The sequence below is a fragment of the Lygodium microphyllum genome, chromosome 7, assembly GCF_053477565.2.
Source record: "Lygodium microphyllum isolate KBCC chromosome 7, Lygodium_microphyllum_v1.1.10, whole genome shotgun sequence".
Lineage (NCBI taxonomy): Eukaryota > Viridiplantae > Streptophyta > Polypodiopsida > Schizaeales > Lygodiaceae > Lygodium > Lygodium microphyllum.
The window spans coordinates 164,378,404-164,402,585 of NC_141141.1; the positions used below are offsets into that span (position 1 = coordinate 164,378,404).

General features: G+C 42.9%; 1 protein-coding gene across 1 annotated transcript in view; it reads left to right on the forward strand.

Moving 5' to 3' along the window:
* LOC148034206 (uncharacterized) overlaps positions 1-24,182 on the forward strand; it is a 54,479-nt gene that overhangs the window by 26,590 nt on the left and 3,707 nt on the right. Inside the window, exons 3-5 of the mRNA XM_087682439.1 lie at positions 7,196-7,380; positions 7,486-7,756; positions 7,897-7,972. Coding sequence (XP_087538565.1) covers positions 7,196-7,380; positions 7,486-7,756; positions 7,897-7,971 — 531 coding nt within the window. The 3' untranslated portion in view covers position 7,972. The remainder of the gene's footprint in view (positions 1-7,195; positions 7,381-7,485; positions 7,757-7,896; positions 7,973-24,182) is intronic.

A 24,182-nucleotide genomic window follows, 5' to 3' on the forward strand; every position in this document is an offset into this window, starting at 1 on the left:
TTTCTGATGCTGATCACTCACTTTATGTGAGAAAGGGAGATGCAGGTTTGGTCATCATAGTCATCTATGTGGATGACTTGATTATTACAGGTGATAGTGATAGTGGGATTGCTGAAGTCAAGGACTTTTTGAAGAAGAAGTTTGAGATGAAGGATTTAGGTGAGCTAAGGTACTTCCTTGGCATTGAGGTGATCAGATGTGATGATGGTATATGGCTGTCCCAAAGACAGTATGGCTTGGATATGTTGTCCAAGTATGGTATGACAGCATGCAAACCACTTTCAGTTCCATTGGAGTAGAATGTAAAGTTGAGTGCTGATGTTGGGGATGAGATAGAAGACTCTACTATGTTCAGGAGGATAGTGGGGAGTTTGATCTACATGACCATTACAAGGCCAGACTTGAGCTATGCTGTTAGTCTTGTGAGTCAGTTTATGTAAGTACCTAGAAAGCCACATTTGGATGCAGTCAGACGCATATTGAGATATGTGAAGTCCATATTACATTATGGACTTTTCTATGAGGTAGGTACAGATGTACAGGTGTTTGGATACACAGATGCAAATTGGGCTGGTAGTATGTCTGATAGAAGATCTACCAACGGATACATGTTCTCTCTTGGTAGTGCAGCAGTTACTTGGAGCAGCAAAAATCAATCTACAGTTGCTTTGTCAAGTACAGAGGCTGAGTATAGAGGTGCTACTGTTGCAGCATGTGAGGTAGTATGGTTGCAAAAGTTATTGGCTGATTTAGATGTACAGGTGGAAGGTTCAGTTGTCATTTATTGTGACAATATGAGCAGTATACAATTGGCTAGGAACCCTGTGTTCCATGCCAGGACAAAACATATTGAGGTACACTACCACTTTGTGAGAGAGAAGGTACTAGCAGGTGAGATTGACTTGGTGTATGTCAGCACACAGGATCAGATAGTTGACATATTCACGAAGGCATTGGGTACAGAGAAGCTTCAAAAGTTTCGAAGCTTACTTGGAGTTGCAGAGATGCAGTTGAGCTTGAGGGGGAGTGTTGAGATGACAAGCTCAACACATGCGGACATTAATGATGGACCGCTTGGTTAGATGGGTCCACACGTCTACACTTAGCACGTCGATGGTCATTATGACTCTCACATGGCCACTGACTCATTACTTATTATATTCAGGTTGTTACACCTAATTACAGCTGGCATAGTTATAGCGCCAGTCGACTAGTGTAGTCAGTTATGCATTGTTTGACTTAGTAGGCCACTTTCCTTTATGTTGTATCTTATCTATACTTTGTGTACATTGTAATGTGTGTGGAAGAAGAAGAAGAAACCAGCAAGAAAACGTTTTGGCCTCCATCTCTCTTCTTGTCTCTTGAGTGAGCTTCTCCTTGTGCATTCTGTGTGTTCGGCGCAGCATCTTGAGCAAGTCCCCCCACCATGCGATTCTTGATACCCGCTCTTGTATATCCTTTTCCATTTCCTTCCTCATGGCACACATTTCAGCACGGAGTATGGTCAATATCTCCTCATATAGTGTTTCATTAATTTTGTGGGATGTCTTTCCATATCCACTCGACCCTGGAGAGACATTCCAATCTTGGTTTTTACGCCCATAGGTTTTGTATCTCGTGTTCTTTGGCGGTGTATGAAACATTGTCTCCATGGTTGGTTTTGTGATTCCTTCATTGTCAGCTTCTTCCATCATGATTATAGTATGTGCTATAGCATAAAACTGTTTACAGTCTGACTAGAGTAGTAAACCAGTAACATAAACTATCACTATAGCATGAACTGTTAGTATATCATAAACTGTCAATGTGACTGCATCATAAGATATGACTGTAGCATGAACTGTCAAATGTAGCATAGAACTGTCAATATCACATAAACTGTCACTATAGCATGAAATGTTAATGTGCGTCAGTTTGAAATCACGTAGGTCTCTAGTCTACACAGCAGGCAAGGTTCACATCAGTCTGAGTATATCTACAATCTCGGTACATTCACACAGGTCTGCATTCACGTCAGTTTGAGAGAGTCTACAGATTTCTTATACAGTCACAATCACGACCCAAAACTGTCCCATCAGTCATTGCGCATCTTTGCAGATGCTGTTCACAAGGCCCACCACTGTTTACTGCAGGTACATCTCATCACTGTTCACTTAGTACTCATTCGTCACTGTTGCCATAGTACATTCGTCAGTGCTGCCACAGTACTCATTCGTCACTGCTGCCACAGTACATTAGTCACAGTACATTCGTAAAAGTACATTGCTCTGCCAGACACGTATGTTAGTGTCACGTTTGTCTCGTCCGCATCCGGCTCGTCACACCTACCGCATTAGCATCCGTCCGTCGTGCTCGTCACACTAGCGTCACGCCCGTCACGATCCCGTTACGCCCGTCTCGTCAGCGTCACGCCCGTCACGCCCGCCAGTGTCACGCCCGTCACGCCAGCATCAGTATCCGTTTGCCAGAGAGAGCGTCACGCCCGTCACGCCAACATCAGCTTCCCGTCACGCTGATGCTTGAGAGAGAGAGAGAGAGAGAGAGAGAGAGAGAGAGAGAGAGAAGGCTGCCATTGTTGCAACAATTGATAAGCTATTTTCAAATAGGAGTGGTGATATAAGGAACTACACATTAATTATTTAATTAGTCCCATTTAATGGCTAATAAATGCTCCAAAAATAATTGGATGATAAATTGGCCCAACTAATTTAATTGTTGGTTGGTATAGTGAATTTTTTAAGCAAGAATTAATAATTAAATTAATCTTCAGACCTAATATTCTAAAGATTAATTTAATTAGATTGAAAATGGTTGAAAAACGCAATTAGAAGGCAGCCACTTGGCAAAACTTACCCATGCAAGTGAGAGAAAGGCTATTGGATATTAACCTGATCAATAAATAATTATAGCAAGTGACTAAATCACATAAATTGAAAATGCAAATGTTACCTCTTAATCTTGGACAATGCATAACTTGTTGGTCCCAAAATTAACACCCCTTGTGTATTTCTTTATCTTGAATTGCAAGCTGGATGGAATATAATGAGATTCCTTGGATTTCCTTCACTTCCAATTACCTCTTGCTGTGATCAATGGCCAATGCAAATGTTACCACTTAATCTTGGACAATGCATAGCTTGTTGGTCCCAAAACTAACACCCCTTGTGTATTTCTTTATCTTGAATTGCAAGCTGGATGGAATATAATGAGATTCCTTGGATTTCCTTCACTTCCAATTATCTGTTGCTATGATCAATGGCCAATAAGCCTTTAAACCAAATTGCTGCTTGGTTTGCTCGGGGATTGGCCTTCAATTGTGCTCCTTGGGTGACAAATTCAGCCCTAAATGTTTGCTGGCTGAATGGCCACTTGAATCTCCTAAAATTGCCCCAATTTCAATGACTGAAATTTAATTCTCTAGGCCTTGAAAATTTGAGCACACTTCCTGAAGTGGCTTTCAATGCCTAATTTTTATTGTAAATTATTGGTTATAGTAGAGATTAGTCAAAATCTCCATCTTCAATGGCTAATTTTGTTGGAAATTACTAAGGAAGGATGAGAATAGGCTAGAGGATGAGAGAGAGCTGCTATTGTAATTTTCTAGCCATTGGAGACTATCAAAGAGCTGCCCCTAGCTAGTCAAGAGGCCATTGGAGGCAGGTGACAGTCCTTGTACGCTGTTTACAGATAGGTGACAGCAAGTTTGGGGCCCACAAGGGCAAATGACTACCTGTGGGGCACCCATTGATGATGGGCTGCAATAGATTAATTATTCACAACAAGGCAGCATCAGATTTCAACCAATTTTGGCAATGAAACTTTGGAAATTGTCTCTCTCTAGTTTCCTCTCCATCCTCTCAGCCAACCCATTGCTTCCCTCAAGAAATCTCTGCCAAATTCAGTCCCAAGAGGGTGCAATTGAAAAATTTCTACTACTAAACCCCAATTTACAGACAACAGAAATTAGGGTTTACTAGACTCCCAAGGAAGAGTACTTAGAATTTAGGGCCTAGTACTTGAAATTCAACAACTGAAATATGGGAATTTTGGAGGATTTCAAGAGGCCAGCCAGCCAACATTAAGTTTGGGGCAGAATTTGTCATTGAAGGAGCAAATTGAAGGCCGGTCCCCAAGCAAACCAAGAGGCAAATCAGTTTAAAGGCTTGTTGGTTGCTGTGGACAGCAAGATATATTGAAGATTGAAGGAGATCATGTTGGATCTTAGTGCACTTCAACCTCTAGCAATACAAGTTAAATAAATACAACAAGGGGTGCCAGTTTTGGGGCCAACCGGGTATGCATTGTCCAAGATTAAGCTGTAACATTTGCATTTTCAGATCATGTGAATTTGATGCTTGTTGTAAGTAGTGCTTAATCAGATTCCACCTTATCTGAGAAGGAAGGATGGTTTCAACCATTCTCCTCATGTCCTAGGTGAAGCATATGTCCAGCCTTTCCATCAAGAATTTGAAAGGAATCCTTGTGAAACTCAGTGATGAGGCCAAGTCCACAAATCTTACTCACACGAAAGGAGATGATAACCCAAGCCTAGAACATAAGGAGCCCCTGAAGTGTGGGCATTGCCATGCCCATCTAGAATAAGTTGCATATCGCCTTTGCTCTATATTGGAACGGAAGAACTATCACAAATAAGAATGTGCCCATACATTAGATACATATGGGCAATGCAATCTGGAAAAGGGGCCATATGTAGGAAGCACCACTGTCCATAATCCAGCTATGAGATTCTGAAACAATCCCTCTAGATTAAAAAGGCCGTTGATGAAGGAGTTGCTGCCACTCTCGAGTCCTTTGTGGTCTCCTCCTCCTTGGTGTCCTTATCCTTATCAGGACAATGCTTCTTCCAATAACCTATCTTACCACAGATGTGGCAAATGGACTTGCCCTTCTTGTTCTTATCTTCCTTCTTCTATTTTAGCTTCCCCTTCTTTTGGGAAGCCTGATCCATAATAGCCTCAAATTTCTAAGAATTTTTATCCGTCAATTGCTCCTTTTGGTCCAAGACCATAGGAACCAACATCTCCTACTAAAAGGTTTCCATCCACCATGCAATCAAGGCAGAATAGAATGCATTGAATCTTGGGGGCAATTGCGACAACAAAGTAATCATCATGTCCTCGGAGGTAATTACTTTGCTTGCATTTTGAACATACATTTGTAACTAGTGAAGCTTATTCACATGTTCACACATGGAAGCAATCTTATTTGTGTTTGAAGTCCACATTTGCACTTCCAAAGATACCCTCTTTGTAACAATCGTGCTATAGAGTTGATCTAATTCCAGCCATATCTTGCGAGCATTGGTTAGATGCTTGATGTGGGCAATTACGTCTGGTGTGCAAGAGAGAGATAAGAATGAGCGAATGCGCCACGGCATTCAGCTTGTTCCATTGGGCTTGTACCTTCACCAACTCTACTTTCTCCGGCCGCAAAGAAAGTTTGGAAGGATCATTGGCCGTTGGATGGTCAATGGCCTTGGTCACAAGCTTCACCAAATCATAAAACTCTAAGATGGCAAGCATCATCACCTGTTGAATGTGACAATTCTCTCCATTTAGCTTTTCATCCTGTGGAAGAGCTGGTAGCACTGGGACCTTTCGGTCCATAATAGCCTGAAACTCCATGTCAATGTCTAAAGACATGGTTGCGTTAATAACATGCACAAAATAATGGGTAGCTTGCTAGGGCTTCCTCCACTCATCCCAAACCTTCTTTACCTACCGTAGGCGACCAAAATCTGAAATCTTTTGCGAAAGGCTGAAAATGCAGCCTTTCCTCCTTCCTAAACAGCAAATCCTGCACAAAAGCAGCAAGTAACCCTTCTCCTACATGCATCTCCACTCGCTTCAGCCTTGTGATGATGCACAACCTTCTTGCTCACCCTCGAATGTTGAAAACGTAGCCTTGATGTCGTGTTGAAACCTGCTCTTTAGACCTATCCACAATTGATCAGCCCTTCAATGTTGCTCTGATACCATGTCAAAATGTAGCGAATACGGTGTGTGTTTAATCAGACTGAAAGAAAGAAGTGAACTCAGGGAGAAGATAGAAAGAGATAGTAGAATGTTAAAGAATGCAGAGAATGAATGTTGAATACTAAAGGCAGAGATGTACACAAGCAATGCATGTATAACCAGCCAGAGATCTCTCTTGATGTGACTGTTACTAGAGGGCAGGCCTGCCTAAATAGGCAGGAAATTATAGAATAATGTGATCAGGTCAGCTGATTACTGCAAAAGACAGGCGACTAAATAAAAACAATAAAGTAACAAAAATTACTCTGAAAAATGTAGCTGCCACGTGGCAAATCCCTGTCTAGCTTGCTTAACCTGCCCGGAATTGTGCCCAAACTGCTAGTGACTACAAAACTACTACCTGACCCGATTTTGAACATGCTACCACTGCATAAACTGTACTAATCTACCTTGTACATGCATATCCTTAGGGGTAGTGCCACCACTGTGCATATCCTTTGGCAAATCTCTATAAAGGGAAATTATAACAAGTGGGCAAAGCTGCATTGACCATGGACAAGCAAGCTATGGTGTGGGCGTGATAATGCATTCTTCTTGGTGAGACCATATTGACCATGCATACATAAGTTGTACGTATTGGATACACATGTGAGTTGTATATTAACCTCTCATACATTACACTCCGTGCATAATGTATTGCTCTGAAATGCATACCATATTTGACCTCTTGTGAATGATACTTCATATAAAATATGTTAAGTTCTAGGTTCAAATATACCACATTAAGTCCTAAGCACAAAATCCAAATTATTCAACTATATTACTTTTAGACACCTAAAAGGATTATTGCTTTAAATAGTACTATTGTTATATTTTAAAAAAAAATCATTACTTTGGTAAGAGAATATGACAATCAAAAGCATAAACGTTTTATTTCTTTAATCTATGTTAAAAGGACAAATTGTCTTACTAATAAAAGGAGATGCCATCCTACAACTTTGAAATTTTATCAAATATTTATGTGTACTTTATAAATTTATAATACTCTTGTTTGTGGCTTTTTGGAAGTGTTGTATATGTGTGTGTACAATGGTTGTGTGTCGCTTTTTAGAAGTGTAGTATGCGTATGCATGACACTTGTGTATCATTGTGAATTGATTAATATTTACTTTGAACATAACTTTGTTTTATTTCTTCAGATGACAATACTTAGATCGGGGAAGCACATTCTAGGAAGAAATGATTTTCTTCCTAGATTCATAAAAGATAAGCAAGAGCCTGAAGAAGGGACTGATATATATGTATATCCCATGAGGATTAGACCATATACAGCGGTTTCATTATCTCCAGATGGAGCAAACCGCCGTACTTTAATGAAAGCAAGGTATTGGTTTAAAAACAAAGACAAATCCTAAATAATAAATATATCTTTATTTGCTCGAAGATATTTAAAGTTATTCTAAAATATATTTTTATGAATGATGTCTAGATATGTAGCAATTGTAGGGTCCATTGCGGGATTTATAGGAGAAGGAGCTTCTCCAACTAAAGCTGCAAATCAAGCATGTTTAAAACTCAAGGACTATATGGAATATGAAATCGAGTGTGGAAGACAACCTATGAGCTCAATGACACAAAGATTAGACACATGCTGCAATAATGGAGATGGAATGCTCTTTGTGGAGAAAGTATCTGACAGCAGTGGTTCGTGGTCAGGCCCGGCCATCGGCACATATAAAATTGAAACCCATTTAATAAATGTAAGCTTAGTCTTTGTTTTCTTTGCATATCAAATTATTTTTATTTTATCAAAAGCAAGTGTTAGTATTAAATTTGTTCATTTTTTGGATGAAGCTTTTATGGAAAACAGAGAACTAACAACATAGTAATTGCTTACTAGGGAAAAGTATCTACAATAATCTGGTTTGAGGACGGCTCTGAAACCTGTTTCCAGTGGAAGGAAGCCACTGTTTGAGGTACTTCTATATCTTTACTTTGTAATTCATTTTAGTCTTCCACTTTGTAGTTAGACCCATAGTTTTTCCACACATGAATCAAACATCAAATGCAAACACGTATGAAAGTATGATTCAAGTAGGATTTGAATCCTACATGTTTTAATAAATTATGAGAATAAAAAGATAAATGAATGAGAGAGAGAGAGAGAGAGAGAGAGAGAGAGAGAGAGAGAGAGAGAGAGAGAGAGAGAATGCTGACCTGATGGTCTGATGTAAATATTTACTACTTAATTCAATTATCTTCACGAGAGAGAGAGAGAGAGAGAGAGAGAGAGAGAGAGAGAATGCTGACCTGATGGTCTGATGTAAATATTTACTACTTAATTCAATTATCTTCACGAAAAAGAGAGAGAGAGAGAGAGAGAGAGAGAGAGAGAGAGAGAGATAAGATAAGATCTATTACGGACCTAAATGCTGTAACCATATGACCTGCTATAGATGCAAAAGCAAATGAGGTCAATGCTAAAAAGTTTAGTAAAACTCAAAAATGGCATGCCGTAGATACAAACGCAGATCAAGCTGATGCTGGAAAACCCAAAATGCAGCCTGTATGACTGATGGTGACAAGCAACAGTTAAGGACAGCAAGCTGGTCACAGCTGTGTAGAAGACCTCCATGTGATGAACGATAGCAGTTTGGCCTGTTCTGATGTAGACATCACAGTCCATCAAGCCTTGATGAGCACAGTGGCAGCTAGAAACTCTCTGACACATGTTGGAGTGATGGCGATAGCAGCCAGAACCAAATGCAACTGTGGGCCCTTCGCATGGTCATGACTCATGCCAACAGCTAGTAATGATGGGCAAACTAGAGAGACTGGGGATGCAAAATGATGCAAGTGACTGAGCAAACAATGTAAAAGATGGAATCAACCAAAGTTTGTGGTTTTGCTTAAGGGACTCTCAAGCACACTAAGTGCACTTGAGTTTTGGGGTTGCATAATGAGCTAAACAAGGTTTGATGTGTAATATGCCTTTTTTAGCTTAACACCCTCTCTTAGGCCCAAAAGGGGAACCAAGTAGACTACCAAGCCAAGCCCACCCTCATTTACCCTAAGAGGTCCCAACCCAAAGCAACAAGAGCATTAGTCAATGGATGCACATTTGCTGCACAAGAACCTAGCAAGAATACAAAGGCGACGGTTATCTTTCCTCAAGAGTCCAAAGGGCCACCCTACAAAGGTCAAGGCATGGGAAAAAGGGTGCATGCCGACTTCCCAATGGCCTACCTAACTCTACAAAGGCAATGTAGAAAACCACTTTGAACTTTTTTTTTGGCCTCTTGGGGGAAAGGGATGGTTGGCTAACAAATCATACAATAGAGAGTACGTAGATAGCCACCCATAACGATGTCAATGATGAAGTAATGGTGACGAGGTTTATAGATGACTGAACCGTAGGTGGAGGTTGCTCAAGATTGAGAGTGAGTAGAGTACTCTACACAATGGGATGCATAGGTGAATGCTACACAATGCAAATGAGAATGGTCATGCAACAAGCCACTTGAATAGTGTCCCTTGTGGGAAAATTATTCACTTGTCCAAGAGCCTTTTTACATAGATGATGTGAAGATTCGGTAATGCCAAGGGGAAGATACACAAGGAAGAGATGTTGATGTTGAGATCAAGGAGAAAATGTTGAAACCCGTAGGCAAATGAAGGGCAGAAACCCTTCTCAATTGTGGATGTCAATGCCGAACCAGGAGGAGCCTGACATCGGTCTTTGTGTGGTAGTGAGAACCATGTGAAGAAGGATGAAGAAGCACCTCAGCTACTAGAAGAGCTATGGAGAAGGAGTTGCCATGGTGGTAACAAGTGATGCTTGAAGATCCACCTCGGGATATGAAGCCTCCATGCCGATAAAAGAATAAGGCTCAAAGAAAGATGAAACCACAAAGGAATGACTAATAATCCATATCTTCAACCTAATTAAAACCGATGCAAACCTACCATGTTCATGCTTAATGAAATACAAACCCAACGTGTAAGATGTTGTGGGGACTTGTATTTTTAATGCTTTGCTTAGCGTTTGGCTTAAGCATTAATCCAATGTGCAAATGTGAGGCACACATGTGATATGCAAGTCAACTAAGTCAAGATGACAAGCCAAGGACCCTAAGTTTACATTGGATGTCAAAAGGAAAAGTTATAACAAGCTATATTGGTCACATACTAATGGGTGCCCGGTGACAGTTTTAACTTAGACCTTTCTAGTAGGGACCATAGTAGTTCAATTCCCATTGCAAAGTTGCACATGCATCTATCAAGATGAGAGAGAAAGAACATGAGAAAGAAATCTCTAATGATATCTGAAACAATTGACTGCCCATAGCAATCAGTAACCCTAATCTTCGATTTGCCCCTTGATTATAGCTGCCTGGGGATTTGTTGAGAGAAGAGATGAGCATCAGATTAGAAAAAATTATCCAACTTTTCTGTGAGAGAAAAGCTTGTACAGCAGTTGCTCTCAGCCCCAAAAAGTGTTGCGGATCTGATCTCTTTGCTGTAATTAGGGTTTTCTCCTTGTCTCTGCTCCAGACATAGCCCTAGTCTTGGTCACCCTGCTTCCATAGACCGTCAGTTGTCTTCTTGTCACTATCTCTGCTCTCCACACTCAGATTTGCCCCTGCAGCCTTACACAGACTTGCATAGCTTTTTACAAACTTAGTCAATTGCGAAGTATCAACTCTGCCCATGTATTCTTAGCCTTCAAAAATGTTTTGAAATAAATATTGATTAATTAAATTAGAAAGTACATGGCCCAACCTAGACTTTGGCCAAGCCCAGTCCCAATTTGAAATTCATAATCTCTTTGAAGCTAAAAGTGTTGTAACTTTTCACAAACATTAGTCTAGGGCATTAAATCATTTTAATCCCTAACTCCCGTGACACTTAAAGCCATTTCCAAGTTGCATTCAATGTCCTTGATCAAGATCTAATCTAGGTACTCCTTTGGCACTTGCTTACCACAACCCAAGTTAGGATTATCTATCACCGTGACACACATTCAACTTAATCTCAAATATGTACACAACTTAAGTGTCTCAACTTTAAGTGTTTCAAGAGCATTAATTTCAAAATTCAGGACCCTATGATAGCACCTAAGAGAAGAAGAGTTATGGAGGAGGCACCCATGTGTGACACAGGTAACATTGATGCTAATAAAGCTGCATCTCCACTTTGGAAATGGATAACCAGGGAGTAATCGACCTTTCATTCTCAAGCTGCCAAGTCTAGGTTTTTGGTACCATTGTTATCTTATGCTTATTAGGATTATTGGGGAAGGACTATATGTAGTGCTTTGGTATTCTTGCTTATTATTTTACTTGTAAATTGATAAGAAGAGTTAAGATGATATGTAAGTATTGGATCCACAAGATCAATAGAAGCATTGGCAATTGAACTCGATCCAAGATCCAATGGAAATGTTGAAGTGATTGAGCTAAACCTTGAAGGACACTACTTGCTATCCAAGGCCAAAAGCTAAGTGGTAAATAAGGCCAAGCACTATTGCTTTATCACTTTAGAGGGGCTTTGAGCTAGTAAATCCCTTGATGGATGTGATAGAGATGTAGAATTTTTTGTGATCTCCATTTTTCAGATAAGGCTGGATTATCTTAAATTCTAGACAAAAGGTAAAAAAACCTTGAAGAATCGGGAGTCCTTGCGTGAATTGTAATGGCTTCATAGAGATCATAATAAGGGAATCAAACCTTAAAGATAACTATTTTATTAATATTTGTTTGTTGATGTATCATGCTTAAGGAATATGCAAGCAATTTTGTGTAATGGGATATTAAAATTAAAGGAAACTACTTTTATATTTCTAACAATGTGGTAGCATAAGTTGCTTAGGTGTGTGGTGTGAAAAGCAGGTAGACAGAAGTCCCAACAACCTTATCCTATGGATGGGTGGACCCGATGAGTGAGGTGGCTTTCTATGTGATTATCTAGGACTAGAGTTTAGTGATTGTGGCTGTCTAAGAAATAGGTTAGAACCCAGGTAACACTGCTCTAGAGGAATGGTGAGTACTAGTCCTAATGGCCATGGAAGTTTAAAAGATAGCTCCACTTAGCATGAACCAAGTGCAATATTAGCCGCTCTCATCTTTTATTGGTTGTGAATTGACTGTTCTATGCCATTCAAGAGGCCTTAGGACCCTCAAGTTGATCCTTTGGATTGAGGACTTGAGGTTTTACTATCAGGTAGACTCGAAGACTATGTGATTAGCCAAGTCTGAGCATCTTGTGAGGTTTAGATGGTGTTGCACAAGTTGCGCCTTGGGAGCAAAGTCCATAGAAGGTTCAATTGACCAATTGGACATGCCCTCTCGAGTATGGAAGAGTATTGGTTGAGAGAACTGATCAAAGGTTGTATACCCAATGAGTGTACATTACTAACTGGTTTGAGATGTGGTTTGGTGCTCTCTTTGTCCGTTGATAGAGTCAGGAGTCTAGCTAAGAGGATTATGTTTGGCCTTGCAACAATGTTCCTTGTATATATGACCAGGTTTTTGACAATGGGTACAATACCTATTCTTTTTACGAATGGTTTTTCAATTTGTTTCTTAGTGCTATCTTGAGAGGGATTTTTAGGATTGATTATTATCCAAATGGATTAAGAGGTCTATTTAGTTGAGAATTATAGATTCCTCTAACCAATTCAAGGTATCACTAATCCTCAATGCAGGAAATTGATTCTTGATGGTATTTCGTTCAATGTGGAGTAGTCTATACACATTTGCCATGAATCACCCTTTTCCTTAACCAATAGCACATGTGAATAAATAGATCAACTAGCCTACATTAGTCCCTTTTCTAGCACATCACAGTCACACTAACTCTTTATGGTGCTCTATTCGATGGAGTATTGTGTGACACCAGGTTATTGGTATGATCCTTAAGTTGTGGAGAAGGCACCCATGCATGACGTGGTGCTAAATGAGGTCCCAATCATCTCCACCTCAAAAATTGACAACAAGAGAGTAACCGACCTTTCATCCTCAAGAAAATGTTGGGATCGACTCACGCCTACACTCACAGAGGAGTGACGGTGATCTTCAGTAGGACACTAGGGCACTTTTTACTCTCCGTACAAGAGGTTTTTTCCCCCCAGATTTATTTCTTTTATTTTATGTGCCTATGTTACACAGTTTTAGGCACTTATTGTGTTTCACACTCTTCGGGTGTGAACACCCTCTTACAACCCTAAGGTTTAATGGTTGTACTTTGTACTTGCATAACACACTTCAGATTATTGCATTGGGTGTCGTGCTCTCACACTCCACACTGTCTACTGTACTCTCAGCTGAGCTTTGATCTCTTCTTCCTCTTTCATTTGGTATCAGAGCTGAGCCTCAGCTCAGTTGACCTTAGAGCCATCGTCTCCAGCTCCTCTGCCATTGTCAGCAGCTCCAGCATCACTAATAGAGCCACTAGCAGGTGGAGCTGCAGTGCCTCGTCCGCCCTGTCACGACACGCCAGCCTGCCCCGCCAGGTAGAGTTGTCACCTGGCCTGCAGCACGACACCTGTCCCCTGTTCGTTTCCAGCAGGTGGCGCCAGTCAGCCTATGCCGCCCTCTGTCCGTGCACCATGTACAATGCTTTGTTCTGACACTCCAGCCCAGCCTGCCAAGTAGAGTTGCCGCTTGGCCTGGCCTAGCTCACCCGTCAGCTGCTCCAAATCCTGCGCAGTCTGTCCATCCCCTGTGCGCAGCTTGCCTGCCTCCAGCTCGACCTTGAGCTGTGCCCGCTGCCCAGCTTGACCTCCAGCTGCTACCTGCACCACCAGGTCCACCACCACAGCTCAGAATCGGAGGGACTTGTTGCCCGGGCAGGCATTCTCAGTTCCAGTACATGTCTGGGACACAATTACAGCAGAGATTTTGTGCATTTTGGGCCAGACATTTGGGGCTTTTGCAGTCAGCTCAATGATTGACATATGTACATCTGTGACAATCTAAAATAGATCGATTTCGCGCATTTTGGGAAAAGAAATTTTGGGGCTTTTGCATTTTTAGTGCTGCTCAGCATTTATTGCACCTTGGATAGTGTGCATTTCAGACAATTTTGATAGTGTGCGCTTAAATTTGCTAATTACAGAAAAATACTTGTGATTTCTGGAAATTCTGAGATTTCCAGGTTTGTCTAGCTTGAGACATTGCTCTTTTACTCTCTGATCAGCATAATTTATCATGGCAAATCAGGGAAGTGATGCATTTATTTATGTATCCAAGGAGGATAGGTTGGATGGTAACAACTATTCCCTCTGGTCCTTCACAATGAAGAATGTGTTGACTGCAAAGAATCTTTGGGATTATGTCATTGGTGAAGAAGTTAGGCTTGGAGTTGTGGCTTCTGCTACTCCTCTAGGAGGACGTGGACAATGGGCAACTTAGTTTGTTCAGCTCACTCCAGCTCAGCCACTTCCCCAAAGATTAGTAGCACAAAAGGCATAGGATACATGGGATGCATAGGCTTTGTTGCTAATTGCATTGGCAGTTCAGCGGTCTATCATCCCTCACATTTGGTCTGCATCTTCTTCACGAGTAGCATGGTTGACCTTAGAGCAGATGCTTGCTAGAAAGAATGAGACACACATCTCTTTCTTGAAAAAAGAGCTTTAGATAGTGAAGATGAATGAGGGTGATTCTATGCAAGATAATCTAAATAAATTCAGGACTTGTGTGACGAGCTTATGAATGTAGATGAGTATTACTTAGATGCGTAGTTGATATCTACTATCTTGAATTCATTGCCGCCCTCGTACTTGGCCTTTCATACGGCTTTGAACCTCACCATGAGGATTTCCCCTCAGCCACTCACTTTCCTTCAATTGGTTAGTTCGCTCTTAGAGGAAGAGTAGACATGAAAGAACAGTGGTGTGGATGTTATAACCTTTGAGCAAGCTTTTATGGCAATGCAAAAGGGCAAGGGCAGCCAAGCAAAGAATGCTCCGCAGAGCTCTGGGACTTCAGGCACTTCATAGGACAATAAGAAATAGGGGGCCACGCAAGCCAAGAAGGGGAAGTGCCACTATTGCAAGAAGCCAGGACACTACATCACTGAATGTAGAAAGTGCATAGCTAAGGAGAATGAGGAGTCAGGGATGTTTGTTTTTGATGCACCTTCTACTGCTATTGAGTCTGTGTCCTTTGTTGCAGATAGGGACTATTGTTTTTACACATGCAGTTATGACTCTTCTTGGGTTGATAGAGCATTTAGCTCTACTGAGAATGTGGACACATGGTTTTTTGATAGTGGTGCTTCCAAGCACATCATATCTTGCAGAAATTTGTTTGCTTCTTGTTGGTTTTCACTCACTCCTATACTCACAGAGGAGTATCGATGATCTCAGTAGGACATTGGGGCACTTTTTACTCTCCGTACGAGAGATTTTTTTTCCCAGATTTATTCTCTTTATTTTATGTGCCTATGTTACATATTTTCAGGCACTTATTGTGTTGCACACACTTCGGGTGTGAACACCCTCTTACAACCCTAAGCTTTAAGGGTTGTACCTTGTACTTTCATCTTATACTTTTAGTCAATTGCATTGGGTGTGGTGCTTCCACTCTACACACTGTCTACTCCACTGTCACTTGAGCTTCGATCCTCTCCACCTTCTCACATTTGGTATCAGAGCAACCATCTGCTTAGCCCAACTCATGGCCACCGCCAGCTGAGCCGCCATGCTCCAGCTTCTCAGCACTCAGTCCAATAGTCAGCTCCATCTCCAGGCATGCAGCGCTACCAAACAGGTGCCCAGACTGCTCCATTCCACCCCCTGCGCTAGACGTTTGCCAGCTCTCTGCATGGTGGCAGCAGCGCCCTCTGCAGCGCTCGCCAACTACCTGCGACACCCCTGTCTCCTACGTCGCCCCTGTCTCTTGTGCCGCCCTTGCCCTCGTTAGCTACCTGTGACGCCCCTTTTTCCTGCGCCGCCCCTGCCTTGTCTCATGCGCCACCCTTGGCATGTCTACACTGCCTTAGCAATGCCTGTCTCGCCACGTCTTGTGCTGCATACGACTGCAGCTCTGCCTGCACCGCCTGTGGTGAGCCACCTGAACTGCGCCGCCCATCCGCCAGTCTGGTCTAGTGCACCTGCAGCTCGAGCTTCATCAGCACCCGCCAAGTCTGTTTGTACTGCCCGACAGTCTAGATCAGGGTAAAATACATTTTTTTATCAATTTTTATTTCAAATCTCATTCACTGGAAGGGGCTTGTGCTTGGGCTGCTTCTCTATGCTTTTGCAAGTGTCTAGGACACATTTCATGCAGAGATTTTGTGAAAATTTGGATCAAAATTTTGGGGATTTTGTTGTTAGCTCAGAGATTGGCAAATGTACAACAGTTTCAGTCTGAGATAGACTGTTTTTGAGCATTTTTGGGACAAGAAATTTTGGGGCTTTTGTTTCTACAATATTGCTGAGCATTGAATGCACCTTAGACTGGGTGCATTACAGACAGTTTTGACAGAGTGTACTTCAGTTTGTTAATTGTAGCAAGCTATTTATTGTAATTTCTAAAAATTTTGAGATTTCTAGGTTGGTCCAGCTAGGACATTGCTCTTTTGCTCTTTTTTTTGGCATTGATTATCATGGCAAATCTGGGAGGTAATGTATTTACCTATGTATCCAAGGAGGACAAGTTGGATGGTAACAACTATTCACTCTGGTCCTTCATGATGAAAAATGTGCTGATTGTGAAGAATCTTTGGGACTACATAAGTGGAGAAGAAGTTAGGCCTAGAGTTGTGGCTCCTGCTACTCCTTCTCCAAGAGGACGTGGACAATGGGTAACTCAGCCTGCTCCACTTCAGTCACTTTCCCAAAGATCAGTAGCTCAAAAGGCATGGGATACATGAGATGCATAGGCTTTGTCACGGATTGCATTGGTAGTTCAGCGGTCTATTATTCTTCACATTCGGTTTGCATCTTTTTCATGAGAAGCTTGGCTGACCTTGGAGCAGCCGTTTATCACAGTCAAGATACATTGGTAAACTCCTTGAGAGGTTTGGCTACAGGATTGCAAGCCAATCTGTACAGCAATGGAACCTGGACTGAAGCTATCATTGCATGATGAGAGTGACTTGTTTGATATACACATATATGCTCCAACAGTAGTTGGATGTCTTATCTACCTATGCAATACTAGGCTGGACATATAGTTTGCAGTTTCAGCCCTAAGCAGATATATGCATTAGCTACACATGTCACATTGGCAAGTTGTCAAGCGTGTTTTCCGTTACTTGTAGGGTACTAGATCTCTTGGATTACTTTACGCCAAGGGGGGACCATTGCACTTTTTTTTGCAAATTAAGTGTGGCTAATTATATTACTTCAGAAAAAACCTGAATACAAAGAAGTGCTCATGCTCAACAGACCAAGTTGGAGCTGATGAGAGTCACAGATACATCATATATACAAGCCTCTCAAGGCGGTCTGGGGGGGATAGGGGCAAGAAGCCATGGATAGGGGGTGTATCGCCATCTGGGACTGCCTGCTTGCATCACGAAGAACAGGTCCTAGCCGCCCGAAGTGCGCATGAAATGACCTCGGAGCTCCTGATGAGCCCTGGACTCGCCCTGCACCTGATCCCATTGGCCTCGAAGGGAGTGGATGATGGAGGTCCAGAGGTTTGCTAAGGTCGCCTGTACAGAAAGTCTCTCTCCGTCGAAAGCCACCTGACACTACGCCTTCCAGATATGCCAACCAGTAAGACTCCCTATGATTTCCCATACCTCAGAGCGGTATGCTGTGGGCTTGAGTACCTGGCAGATGGGTAGAACCTCTAAACCCACCACTGCGTACGACCCTGCCTCGATAATGAATATTGTATCCTGCATCCCAGCCTCATACAGAAGGTGACGGCCCTGGCTGACCGCCTGCCAGCAGAAAGCACCCCAAGAGATACATCCAAGGCTAGGTGCTATGCGGTGCAGGATGCGGCATACTCTTTTCCACATGAGCTGTGCCGCCTTACACGACCAAAGGTAGTGCTTTGGGGTTTCCATAGACTGCTGTGTGCAGCACTTACAAACTCCCTCCTTCTGTATCTGGGTAAGCCAGCTTCCCACCGCCAAGCCTCCATGTGCCACTAGCCATAAAAAATACGATATCCTCCTTGGCCTCCAGCTGTCCCATAGGCGGCGCTAGAAGGTCCGTCGGAACGGCTCCGTGATGCTGTGCTCAGCCCAGTGTCTGCTATGTGATGGTGCCCAATCCATGTCCTCCTGCATCAGTACGTGTCTGTCAATCCTGGCGGTGTACTCCAGGAACCTCGGTGGCTTCTTGGCGACCGTTGTGGCCGGCCAAAGCCACTCTCCCGGATCCCACTCCAACTCATCAAGTGGCCTTCCTTCCCAGATCCAGAGGCGCCACTCCCTAAGCTCTTGCCAAAAGACCAAAGGGTCTAGCGGCCATGTCTTCCCTTGAAGGCCAACCACCCGGATCCTCTTCCATGAAAGGACAGATATCCCCTCATCCTGCTGCCCTTTGTCAAGAGCCAGACGCCCCCCCTCCTGCACTGTGAAAAAGGTCCCAGGTGGAGCACCACCCACTCTTCTTGCCACCTGTAGAGGGATGCCTGCTGGTGAGAACCTAGTGGCCCATACCTCCCCGGGCTCTATCGGTTCTCGGAACGGGGGAGCAAGCCACTCCCGAGGTATCGCTGCGTCTATCTCCCTTCTCCTCAGCTCCACTCCTCGCTGGCAGCTTGATACTTGCTTCGGTACCTCCTCGTCCGCCATCGTGTACACCTCTTGCCATGTCGTGATGGTACGAGCCGGGCCAGCCTCCCAACCAGCCCACTGGATGTGGGGGCGCTCGCCAATCTGTGCCCCTTCCCGGTCCCTGACCTGGGGGTTCCAAATCACCGGTTCACAGTCTATCTCCTCCTGGCAGCCTGGGGGGCTCTGGATTAGGGCCTTACGGAGGCCCTGCCACACGTGGAGAAAGCTGCAAAGGAAGGGTGATCTGGGGGGGGTGATCTGGGCTGACGTGAAGATCCATCTCAAGGACGGCCTCCACTCACCGCCAAGCCTCGGTCTACAGTCCTGAAGACCCTCCTGCAATAGGACCTTCCAGGTGTGCCCTCCCGGTGTGAGGCCGCGGACAACTAGCTTGCCCAGGAGGGCCATACTCTGATACTCTGGGTCGATGATCCCAAGCCGTCCCTCTAACCGATGTCGTATAATGGTTGCCCACGTCACCTTGGCCCTGGAATCCTTGGAGCCGTCTGACCCGGACCAAAGGAAATTCCGTACTAGGCGGCGAAGCTGCATTACGTAGGAGGAGGAGAAGCACCAACACGAGGCGATGTACGAGGCCGTCGCTAGGAGAACTTGGTTAACTACCAATGCTCGACCGGCTAGTGAGAGGCGAGCGGTGCTCCAGTAGGTCAACTTCCTCCGAATAGAATTGAGGACTGGAAGAAATTGCTGCCCTTTATCTTTTTCAGCCATGCCTTTTCAAATTGCAGCAATACATAATCGCCCTCTACAAAGTGCAAAGCACGCCTATGATGATTAGCTACTCTCTTTTGCTTATCATGTGATCTTTGAAGTGCATACTTAACCTTCTGTTAAGCTGCATCCATGCTTTCCACATAGCGATTAAACTCAAAGATCTTTTCTTTTGTGTGCAAAATAGGGGGTACTTTCTTACCACCCTCTACCATCTCAAATGGAGCTTTGCCCGTAGAACTATATAGTGTGTTGTTGTAAGCAAACTCAACCAAGGGCAAATACCACTCTCACTGCGTCTTGTGGTCTGAAACATAGCACCTCAAAAGATCTAACACTGTGGAATTTGCTTCCTCACACTAACCATCTGTATGCGGATGGAAGGATGATGAGAATTTTAGCGTGGTACCCATATTCTCAAACAAGCCCTTCCAAAATAAACTGGTCATCCGGGAGTCTCAATCACTAATGACTGACTCTGGCATACCATGATACTTAAAGATATGCTGCAAAAACAATCGTGCCATATGATCAACGTTTATTTTCTTCCTCACCGAAATGAAATGGGCTTGTTTGCTAAACCTGTAAATGATAGTCCATATCCCATCATTCCCTGTAGGTGTCTTAGGAAGCTAAAAAATAAAGTCCATTGCAATGCTCTGCCAAGGCCTATCTGGAATAGGCAAGGGCTGCAACAAACCTGACATCTTTTGCCTATCATGCTTTATCTTCTGGCATACGATGCATGTCTTAACAAACTGTTCTACATCATACCTCAAAGTTGGCCAATAAAAGAAATGCTCCACTGCCTTGACTGTGGCATTTATATCTTGCATACGGAGGAGCATGAATTTCAGTGATAACTCTAGGCCTTAACGGCTTTGTGACACATAGTTGTCCATGTATCATCAGAAATCCATCTCTTACACAAAGTGTCCATGCCTTTGGGCATTGCAAAGCTGATCATAAACATTAGCAAAGTTCGAATCAGCAACATATTGCTCTTTCATGGCATCCAACTCAGTGTGATAAACCATGTTGACAGCCGACAATTGAGGTTTACGTGACAGTGCATCACTTTTCCCACTCTTTCTCTGCGATGTGTTTCTCTTTCCAGCCCTATTTTTCAGATCTGCCTTGATTTTCAGCTTTATTTTCAGATTTACTCTTTTTCTTAGCCTTTGCCTCTTTGACATGTGACTTGGCATCATCATCGTGGACCTTCACGCTTTTGCCACCTTCATCATAGTCCTTCGGTGAACCTATGGGAGTCAAGTTATCATAAATGGGCTGCTGCAAAAAGGGTGAATTGGCTGTATTTGCATAAAAACCAGCAATCAATGCAAAAACTGATGCAAAACTGATTGAAAAAGTGACCATAAACGGTTCTCAAGCTGATAAAAAATTGAGCTGAATACCACTGAATATTAATGATCATACGCTGAAAACGAACATTCGATAATCAGCCCCTGATGATCATTAACTGATGCTACACCAAGCATAACCAATGCCATACCAAGCATAACTGATTACATATGAGCATAACGGATGCAAATGTACAGTTTCAGAGCTGCAGTGAAAACCATACCGATCTGCATACCAAACATAGTGACTAGTACACTGAATAGTGATCCCCTGGCAAACATACTATTCAGCTACAGTACCCCGAATGTATGTTGTCTGTTATAAGATTCGAGATACACGCTCAACCTTCTTATATACTCAAAAGATATATGGTGAATATTATGCTGACACAGAGAGAGAAATAATGAGAGAAAAGAAAGATGTAGAGAGAAAGAGAGAGAGAGAGAGAGAGAGAGAGAGAGAGAGAGAGAGAGAGAGAGATTGACAACACACTAGGGACTGGAAGATGAGCTAGTTCCCCCCCCCTTGTGGAGTTATATTATTGACAAGGAGCAAGCTCCTCCGTTACACATAAACCAGTTCTTAACTTGTAGATCTTGGGAACAAGATCACGGTTCCTTGTACGGTATATAACCGGCTAACACTTGCACGACTTGGAAGTTGGTGCCTTTTGATCCTTCTTGAGTCTCTCCTTTTCTCCTACACAATATGTATAGGGCTCTCCTCTTGGAGCTTGATTTCAGCAGATGCTGTTACTGCTGTTGATTGGTCTTCTCCAGCCCCTAGTTGCCTTAGAAGGTCCTCGAATGGCTGCAAATCAGACCAACAACATCTCCTCCCCTCTCTCTTGCAGGCTGAATTTATAAATATGCTTCTCTCCAGCCTCTAAAGAAGTTTTTCAGTCTTGCATGGGCATTTTTGATAAGTGACAGCCTTCCCAAATGGATTTTTCAGTATTTTTCATAATTAAATATTAATTGACGGCCTTTAAATACTGAAAATTAATCTAATAATTATTTTGGTGCCGTGAAAAATAATCTGATTGGCCAATAATTAAATTGGCTAGGAAACTTCCATTCTTGAGTGTCTCTGCGCCATCCTTGACCATCAGATTGGCGTTAGGTACCATTAAACGCCACTTCTCTAATGTCACCAACTGACACTTATGGCCAAATGAATGACCTAGGCCAACGGGCACTAGATACTACCAAGTACATATGCGGCATAACTTATAGCAACCTTTTTCTTTGACATCCCGTGATTTCTTCGAGTCCCGAGCTCGTAAATTTACTCTAACCCTAGTTGCACCTCACATGTGCAATATTTACTTAATCATGTGATTAAAAGTTAATCCGCATATTCACCAACTTGCGTATTAAATGCACCTGATTAACAGGTGTGGTGATCTCATAAGTAGTTTTCAGCTTCTCCCATATTGTATAACCTGTATCTAAACCCTTACTATCTGTCAGAATGTCATCAGTGACACCCATCTTTATGTAAGCCACAACCTTTTTATTCACTCTAGCCCAATTTGCATCAGACATTAGTGCGGGTTTATCTTCCTGCAAAGCATTCTCACAATCCTTTAGGAACATAATGCCTTGCATACGGTCTTTCCAAAGGTCAAATCCATGACCATCAAACCGTTTAATCTCCATCAAACTCTTATTGTCTGAACTGGAAGAAGTTGCAGTCATTTTATCACGGACACAGGAGTAAATGCAGTAATCTGCAGAAGTACAAGCTGAACCAGCAAAATGCACTGCTGTTCTTTCTCGACCAGAAATAAATCTCTGCTGTTTGTACATGAACCAGCCACCAAACGGGCAAAAATGCAGAAATTTACCAAATTTTGTGCAGATCCCCAAAATTTCAAGTTCAAAATTGCATAAATGTCAGCCAATCTGACCCAACTGAGCAAAACTTTGCCAATACAGGAAAAGCCCCAAATTTCTGGGATCCAATGTTAGGAAATTTTGCTCAAAAGAGCAAAAATCCGACAAATTTGGCAAAATCCCTAAATTAATTGAGGTCACCGCTCGCAATGTCAGCAATTTCTGACACGAATGTCACTGTCAGGCCTAGATGAGGTCAAATTTGGGAAAAGCCCCAAATTTTCTGGCTAGATTGCACAAACTTGGAAAACTATGCTTCCACGCGTGAACTCCGTCAGAGAAGGATAAAAGGGATTTAAAAAAAATGAATTTCTGATTTAAAAAAAACGGCAGAAGGGGGTCCGTTGATCATTAGGCGGGTCGCGTGATGCCTCCTACCTGTTGCGTGGCATCCGGCTGCGGGCGCGATGACCTGTCGTGTGGCGCCCCGACTCGAGCGCGTTGACCTATCGTGTGGCGCCCGTCGCCCAGTCTTTCACCTGCCACCCAGTTGTCCGCTAGTCGCCCGCCGGTTGCCCAGTTGTCCGCCTGGTCATGCCGGTCACTAGTTGCAGCAAGTCGACGCACGTTTGTCGCCGGTCTGCAGTGTGGTCACGCCACACGTTTGCTTGGTCACCTCAAGCAGTATTGTGCTCATCTTCTGCTCGGCTGCTGGTCTTCTTCACAGGAAGCGTGTACAAAAGTCAGCTCTGATACCAGTTGTTGGAGGAAGAGGAGCACAGCTGAGAGAGATGGAGATCGAGCAGTAGTGAGTGTGAGAGTGTGACAGCTAGAGAGAGTGTAAGCAGAGTGAAAGGTATGAGTCGGTTAGAGTGTACCAACAATGTATTGGTACACAAAGAATAAAATGTATTTATACTTAGGGCACGTAAAGGGTGCGTTCACATGTACAATGTGCGTGTACTATACATGAAAGTTATCGGGCCTTTATCCCAACAAATGCAAGCTGAGTTTGATTCCATCATAAAGAATCAAACATGGGATTTAGTGTCTTTTCCTGTTGGGAAGAAAGCCATTGGTACAAAGTGGGTCTTTAAGTTGAAAAGGAATGCAGATGGATCCATTGACAAATATAAGGCCAGGCTTGTGGCCAAGGGCTACGCACAGAAGAAAGGCATTGTCTATGAGGAGACATTTGCTTCTACCTCCCACATGACTTCCATTAGGTCTATGGTTGCTTTGTTTGCCCATTATGGATGGATTGTGCATCAGCTTGATATAAGGGCTGTATTTTTACATGGGGAACTTCAAGAAGAAGTGTATGTACATCAGCCCATTGGTTTTGTAGTTGAGGGATCCGAACACGTGTAAGCTGAAAAAGGCTTTATATGGTTTGAAACAAGCTCCTTGAGCTTGGTACGCAAAGATTGATGCTTTTTTACTCTGCCATGGGTTCATAAACAGCTCATCAAAGTCTATCCTTTATGTAAGTAAAGAGAGGGGA